The sequence below is a fragment of the Bidens hawaiensis genome, unplaced genomic scaffold (genome assembly GCF_021521415.1).
Source record: "Bidens hawaiensis isolate Kalapana, Puna unplaced genomic scaffold, B.hawaiensis_p1.1 tig00106820_1, whole genome shotgun sequence".
NCBI classification, from domain to species: Eukaryota; Viridiplantae; Streptophyta; class Magnoliopsida; order Asterales; family Asteraceae; genus Bidens; species Bidens hawaiensis.
In genome coordinates this window covers 1-8,158 of record NW_027504762.1, presented here as the reverse complement: position 1 = coordinate 8,158, position 8,158 = coordinate 1, and the positions used below count along the sequence as shown (strand labels likewise).

The 8,158-nt window shown below is 32.2% G+C and overlaps 1 protein-coding gene across 1 annotated transcript; it reads right to left on the bottom strand.

Moving 5' to 3' along the window:
• Positions 1 to 719: 719 nt before the first annotated feature.
• On the bottom strand, positions 720 to 2,207 carry LOC143608198 (uncharacterized). The gene is made up of 5 exons (XM_077083341.1): positions 2,051 to 2,207; positions 1,803 to 1,951; positions 1,666 to 1,723; positions 1,471 to 1,558; positions 720 to 984 (listed from the first exon to the last, which is right to left on the bottom strand). The coding sequence occupies exons 1-5, from the start codon at positions 2,163 to 2,165 to the stop codon at positions 720 to 722; spliced, it is 675 nt and encodes a 224-aa protein (XP_076939456.1). The 5' UTR covers positions 2,166 to 2,207.
• Positions 2,208 to 8,158: the final 5,951 nt, after the last annotated feature.

The window sequence follows — 8,158 nt, the reverse complement described above, 5'->3', positions numbered from 1 at the left end:
TTTTAAATTTTAGCATATGAGCATTATTGTTGGTTTTACAAAAACTAAAAATAAATAAATGATATATATTGTTGTACGTACTCTCATATCGTATGTATTTCTCCTATCTCTATGCGTGTATGTGTGTTTCACATTCAAACTAGCCTCTTTTGATTTGAGAAAATCAAAATATGGTTGCGGCGCAACTTATTGCCCGTGTGTCTCTCTTTCCTATTGTAATTGGATCATTTTATGAAATTATCAATGGAATTCCTCTAGGTAAATAAAAAAATCGAGAAAAAATTTGTTTTTATTGAGATGTGGACGTATGAACACATCTCCAACAAGAATATCCATCTTAATTAGTAGCATTGAACCATCTTCACCAAGTCCAATCGTTCTCTCTTTTATAACAAGTCTTCATCATGATCAGTCTTAACCCAATTGTCTTCATGTGTTCGCATGTGAAGAGGTAACATATTGTCTTAATCATTTGTAAGATCAAGTACAAGAATATGTATTTGAATATGAACGTCCCTAGAACTAGGACCAGATAACGATGCACGATGTTTGTGGGGCTAGCCTACTTGATAAATTAAGACACATGTTCAATTTAAAAATATCGGTGTAAGTAGAATAGAAATAACACTTATCATTCAAAAAAACCAGATATTATACTTTGTACAAGATACAAACATATATACAAATTGGACATACATATACCTAACATATGATCAACCTCAGTTTTTGGTCCTAATAATAGTGATTGTGCCTCTCTCATGTGTTTGGATCCTTGTAAGAGCTACCACAACTTTTCCCGAGAGTCCCGGTTTGTCTAACGAAACCAATGATCGACACGCAAAGTCTCCCACCGGATGCCGGAGTGGCCTCGTCGGCGGCATTAGGATTCTTTCATTGATGTCTTTTAGTGTCATATCCCCTTTGAGTCCACCAGGCTTCACCAATGCAAATGGATACACCACTCTTGTTATCACCTTCTTTTTTCTCTCTTCGGTTTCACCTATTATTATTATTATTATTATTATTATTATTATTATTATTATTATTATTATTATCATATCAATATAAATTATTTAACTTCTATGATGGTTAACTAAAGTGTGTTACATTAACCCTGGTTTAATTATTCAAAAGTATTACAAAACAAATTTTTTAAAAATGTCATTGTCATATTCATCATATTAATTAAAATTACCAAATCCGTTTACTTTTGCCTTGTAACAATTTTCAAATGTTGCCATCACCTTTTTTAAGTTGTTAAATCTTTTGACTATTTGTCACATAATTACATTATTAACAATTTAAGTAAGATTTGAGCATACCTTATTTGCTTCTATCAATAATGATCATGATATTGTTTCATTATATTAAATTAACACACACATATATATATATATTTTAGGTAACAAAATAAAGAAATTCATAGACTTTTGTTCTTCAAAAAACATTGAGTGGTCAAATATTTGCTACTTTTTGAATGTACCTGTGACATGGACTGGTGAGTGGGTGTTGATTGAACTCTTGCGTTGTGTGGATGAAGATGAGTTTTCTCCACTTACTACAATAATATATATATACATATATAGGTTAAAGAAAATAAATAATTCAACGTAAATAAATTATGAAAAAGTAAATATTAACTTATTTGTTAATTAATTATCATACCTGTAAATGCACCAAAATTCCCAAAATCTTGATCAGAAGGACTGAAATCCCAGTCACTCTGTACAATTTAACAAGTCACAAACTTTAGTTAACATATAATTAGGTTATGAAACTAAAAAAATGATTTAAAAGGTTACCGGAAATGAAGGAGGAGATGAATTATGGTTCATTAGACGAAGTCGTTTCGGTCTAAATTCATATAAAGCATCCTCTAAGTAGCCAGATGAGTGATCCGAATCGAATAATGACTCGTCGTAGAACAGTGGATTGTTGTTTATCTCCATACCTACACCAGCCATACATTTTTTAGAACGACAGCTATATTATTAAAAAAAACAGACCATGCATTATCGACCATGCATTATTTTTTTTATAATATACTTACAGTGAGAGATGTTTGTGTTGAGACACGAAAGATTATGAATATCCAAACATAAGGAAGAACCATGACTAATATTATTATGATCACTAAAGTAAGCAATGGAGTGAAGATCACCCATTTTCTTGGGGTGAAGTGAGTGGATAATGATAATATGATGAATAATATGCAAATGTGTAGGTGTAAGTGTGTATATAAGTAGGGTTGTGATGCTAGTGAAGTTGTACTTTGTGCATGTTTAGTTGTGTGCCGTTAGCACGGTTTTCAAGGAACACAAAGGCAAAAGTAAAGAGTGAAATAGAGAATAAAGTGAGGAAGAAGTTGTCAGTGAACTGAGAGAGAGGAAAAAGAAAAAAGTATAGGGGGTTTATTGGGATAAGCAAAATGTTGGGGGACTACTTTTGATCTTTTGGGGAAGGGCGTGGGAGACTAAATAATTGTAGTGGTTATGATATGAACGATGTGTTGTTAGAGTTGAATGAGGTAAATCCAATATGCAAAGTGCAAAAAAGCAATGTTGACAAAGAACATGCTTACCAGACAAAATTCAAATTCTCTCATTTTTTCTTTCCAATTTTGTTTTTAGTATAAGTATAGGTTATATTCAATAATGTAATTAGAAAGAAAATGCTAAACAATGTTATTAATTTCTAGTAATGTCAGATAATATCTTATCTGGTCAAACTTTGAGTCTTCATAGATTCACCTTAACAGTTAACATCCTTATCTCTACTACCTTCATATTTCACGTTTGTGTCTTCTTGGTGACCCATCAGTTGGTTTCTTGTTATTAATTTATCCAGACGGACTTCAACCCTACATAATTCTTCTTTTAGTCTTATATATTGGGAGCTTTTTGTTGCACAATACTTTGGTCGTTTCTCTCCACTTGCGCTAACTTGCATGGACAGTAGGCTACATCACTATCTATATCCCTATCACTCGAGACAAACCATCGAAACTACTTGAACTTGATTGTATGCGGGGACTACTTGGCCTTCAGTAGTGTAGTGATTTGGGTGTCCTCCCGCTTGCTCAATTAAAGTTACAATAAATGTACTATATTTTAGAGTGATTTATCATCAAACCTTTGTGTTCTATGGTTGCTTGTCACTCCTTCGATCTCTCGCTAATTCTCTAAAGTAATTAGTGCAAAGAATTTAGGGGTGTGAAAAATATTGTCAAATCAGAAATCGAAACCGAACCCAAATTCTCCGAAATTCCAAACTATAATATTTGAAAATTCATAAATTCAAAATATTATTAGAAAAGTATTGAATAATAAATATTATAAAGTTTATGCTTGACTTGTTTGTGAGTTGTGAACCCAAAGTCTAGGCATACAAAAGATTTAAAAAATAATAATAAGCTATAAACATCATTAAGTTTATCAAAATGTTTTAAAACTTTTCTTTTGAAAATTTGATTATGTTTGAATCCCAAAATTCGGATTCAGATTCTAATATTGAAATCCATTGTCCGAAATTTCCGAACATCCGAATTTCAACACCCTAAATGAACTTGTGATACTTAATAGTTAATACATAAATACTTAGAAACGAAGTTAAAATAAAGTCAAAGTCAAACAATTTAGTCTATGTAATTATTACATATGTTGGTAAAAAAAATGTAAATTATCGATTCTAGTTTAGTCTCGTTGGTATACCACTGATGATTAAAGGAAGATAGTGTTAATTTACGTGGATGGTATTCATTGTAGGAGAGTCATGTTTCATCATAGTCATCAAAAACATCCTTGAATGTCATTGCATATTCTTCCATTTGTAACGGTCTCAAGTTTGAATCATGGATGGCAGTTTAGACACGATAAACGAATACATGACACGAATCTACAAGACTTTAACAGGTATCGGGCACGGTCTTAATAGGTTTCGTGTACTAAATAGGTAGACACGAATCGACCTGTTAATTTTCGTGTTTAAATAGGTAAAATAGTTGTTACGTGTTAGGTGCCTGTTAGTACCTGATAGATTTTGTTATAAATAATTTATATAATAATATAATATGTTACATGCCCAAAATATTTAACCCTAAATTTTTATACCAAACAAATAATAATAATTCCAATCCACATTTTCGGTAGTCACAACCCTTCGATTCTCCGATCTACCTCACCACATCTCCGATTCTCCGTCAGTTCGGCCTCCAAGCAATTGCAGTGGCGCCACTGGTTAACAGATCTGTATCTTATCGTGTGTACAGTGTACCTTGTAACATGTCCGTGTTCAGGTTTGGGATACAAGTTCACGATAAGTATTCGTGTCGTGTACAGGTATACATGTTTCGTGTTCGTTTCTTATCATGTACGGGTATACACGATATGCCAGCCCTAGTTCAAATCACGGCTCATAATTAACACGCTCAGAAATATGGACATCACCATTGTAAGGGGTGTTGCATATTGCTGATGGCCAAGTATTTTTATTTTATATTAAGCTAAGAATGTTTTCACTATGTTTTAACCTTGTTAACTTGGTGGACGAGGCTAACAACATAATGCAACTAGGTAGCACAACATTGCTTGGTTGTCACATGTTTTTTTTCCCAATAACATAAATATCTTAATGGAGAAGACCAAACTAAGCACTTAACATATGTGTTTACTATGCTTACTTTGACAAAGTATTAACCACTAATACAATGACTATATATTTGCCGTTTTTCTTCCAAAACCTTCTTATATCGAGAAAACATGCAACATAACCAAGCGTTGTATGATGCCAATGTGGTGTTATGTTATTAAAACTGACAATAAGTTATTGAATTAAGGCAATGGTTATTCACACACCCTTTTTGGTTATTCACACACCCTCTTAACACACATATTATCTTTATATACACCCTATAAAGAGTGTATGAATAACACATCCCTAAATTAATAAGATAAGAGCATGTAAACACCAACAATGCAGGTGTAGCTATGGGAATATATGTCTTAGGGAAAGAAGGTAACATAAAGGTATTTAGTTGGTTATTATGCGGGGTGACGAATCTCCAAGGTGACACGACAAAGGTCAATTTGAGGTCAGAATGAGTAGCCGACACATAAACCATTCACTAATCGTACTCTCACTATATGGTAAGTTAAGAACGTTGCATGCGAGCATCGTGTAGTTTGTATGTCACCCATTAGTGTCTAACACGATAACTAAATATACAAGCATCATGTAGCTTGTATGTCACCCGCCATAGACTGACGATACAACTCTCCTATAAATACTCCACAAAACGAACATCATGGTACCCGAAAGTTAAATTGATGAGTGAAAGAAAAAGGTCTTATACACGAATAATAGTAATATGGGACTTGTAAGTAGCTTAATCTCGTATATAAACATTTTTTTGAGATAGTTACATGACTAGAGAAATATAATAGAAACAAACAGTATTCTTCATGGTTTTCTCTTAACTAAAAACATAATTTTATGCTAAAACATTTTTGTTTCACGTATTATAAATCCATGTTCAAATAAACGAACATACCCAGTAAAATTTCATTTATAGCAGTATTATTGGTAATTAGCCAATTTTGTATCCTGTAAATCCAATGTTGATTTTTTACACCTATTGTAATTGATTAATTTCGTATACAAAGTATGCACTTCTTAGTTGACTCGATCATTGTTCATGCGTACAGTTTGGTTCATTTGTGATATTTATGAATGTACTTCTGTGTTATTTTATGAGTTGAAGCTGTATTATATGAAATTATAAGATAAACTATTTAACCCGATTATTATTTAACCATATCCGGTACAAGTAAAAGGCTGGTTTTTAAAACATTTCAACTTGTGAGTTTTGAGAAAAAAAAGAGTGATATTAGTTTAGTAATTTAATACAACTTGACTAGGTCACTTTACTTTATGATTGTTGAAGACTTGAAGGTGAATGATTAGAGGGGTGGTGTACTCTACTGGAACATTTTGTTCACTTTGTCAGTTTGTTGTGAGAATTGGTAAGTGTGGGCCAGGCTTTCTTTTATTGTGGTGGGGCCAAATCTTCAGGACATTATATTGGGTGTGGGCCCAGGGCCCCTTCTATATGCATGCTGGACTTGTTGAGAATTCTGGAAACAAAATCAAATTTCATGGTCTTCGGTTGGTGCATGTGGGCCCCACACCTTGCTAATTCAAATTAAACCAACTTTTAGTCTTGTGACTACTGAGTACCGGCTAGTGGTGTACGTATTTGCTAACCTACTACTTGTTATAAGAGCACACGGAGTCGTTTCGGTGGAGAATCATGAAGAAGTCGGCACCTGGTGAGAACATCACTCCCGGGTAGCTTTTCACCGGAGTCCGTGGAGTGTACCTTGTTTTTAATGAAAAAAGTGAAGGGAAGCCGAGGGGAAGAGTGTCCGTCATCCGTGGACTGCGTTTTTCATTCATGTTTACTAAATAATATTTTCTTTTTATTTTTTTATAATTACATTTTCTCTTTCCTTCATTTACAATTATTTTTAAAAAATATTAAAAAAAATTATGATGGGTGAACAATAACTTTTCAGATATACTATAAAATTACTGATTTTCTCTCTAATCTACGCACAACACCATAAACCACTTCATATATTATAAAAACGTGTTTCACTTATTTTAATTGACAAGATGTGAATGCTCTTAATAGTAAGTATTCAAAGCAAGATCATTGTGTGGTATTAAAAGATCATATTAAAAACTGAGTAATAATAACAAATATAATATAATTTTACCATACATAAAATTAAATCATACATACAAATAATCAATAACAAAATTAGAAAATAATTGTTCCTCAATTGTCCTATTCGTTTGTCTCAAAACAATTGTTACCATGTGGTCAATTAATAAATTACACCCTTTCTCAAATTTTGATTTCACGGCCTCTGTTATCAAATAGAATTTATTTTAACGGTTAATTTAAATATCCGACGGGCCACTAACATGTCCGATCATCTTTATTCTCACCAGATCAAATAGAATTGCATATTATTTATTGTTCTCATCTACTCTTTCTTAAAAAAAAATTAATTTGTCTACATTTTATTTCCAAAGAGTTAATATATTTTAGTGTGTTGGAGATCAAGTCTCCAACAACAATCACCAACTCTTGATATTTTAGTTTTTGCTAACAAAAAAAATCAAGTAATGGCGGAAAAGGGGCTTATTAGAGACCCAATTGTTAATCTAAAAACGAGAATATAAGAATTGAATACAATTGTAATAATTGGATTCATATTATTATTATTATTATTATTATTATTGTTTTACTTTGGTTTGGTTTGGTTTGGTTTGGTTTGGAGAGCTCTCTTTATCAATTGCCCAATTAGATGCGGTTTCACAACTCGCAAGGGGGATTTGGATTCAGATTAAACTACTTAATAATATGAACTAGAAATGCAATATATATTTAGAGAATAGAATCGAGTGGATTAAGAATTCTTTATTGTATATCTAATGTGGTTTTTTAAAGTCTTAGCGTCTTGCTAGGACGGTTATCTATAAAATGACTCTTTTAACAAAAATAAAATACTCAGTTTTATGGTATAACTATTTTTTAATAATAGATAAAAGTTTGATGCATTTAACAAAATATAAAAGTAGAGACAAAATTAACTGTAGCATTTTTCCACACTTGACACGCAAACTAAATTACGAAAATTGTTTGTCGGGCTCACGTTACTCAGAGTCTTGACTTTCCATCGATCCCATCGTAGCAATGGATTTGTGTCGATGAAACACTCATATACCATTCTTAACGTCTTATTTAATCCTGATTACATTTTACAAACTTAGTTAATTATATTTAGACTCTTTCATCTCTACTATATATAAAGAGTGGGTGAAGGACCTCTTAAATTTTAAGAGGTCCAATCAATAATGCAACTTGTACAATAACTAATGGATCAAATTATAAGATTTTAATGGCACTTTTGTCTTTAACCATATAATAAACTGTTAAGTTCAACTTTGTCAAAAATAAATTACAATTTTACCTCTTTTGACCTGAACCCATAGAGAACCGAACCAAATTAACCATTTTTTGTATCGACATATTCTGACCATAATTTGTTATGACCCATGAGCCGAACATGTCCGACATTTTGCTGGTACT

Excerpts from the sequence above, each read along its gene's own strand:
- LOC143608198 (XM_077083341.1), bottom strand. The coding sequence starts at position 2,165 with ATGGGTGATCTTCACTCCATTGCTTACTTTAGTGATCATAATAATATT. Across the intron at positions 1,952-2,050 it reads CAACACAAACATCTCTCACT|GTATGGAGATAAACAACAAT; the intron begins GTAAGTATATTA and ends TGGCTGGTGTAG. Across the intron at positions 1,559-1,665 it reads GAATTTTGGTGCATTTACAG|TAAGTGGAGAAAACTCATCT; the intron begins GTATGATAATTA and ends ATATTATTGTAG.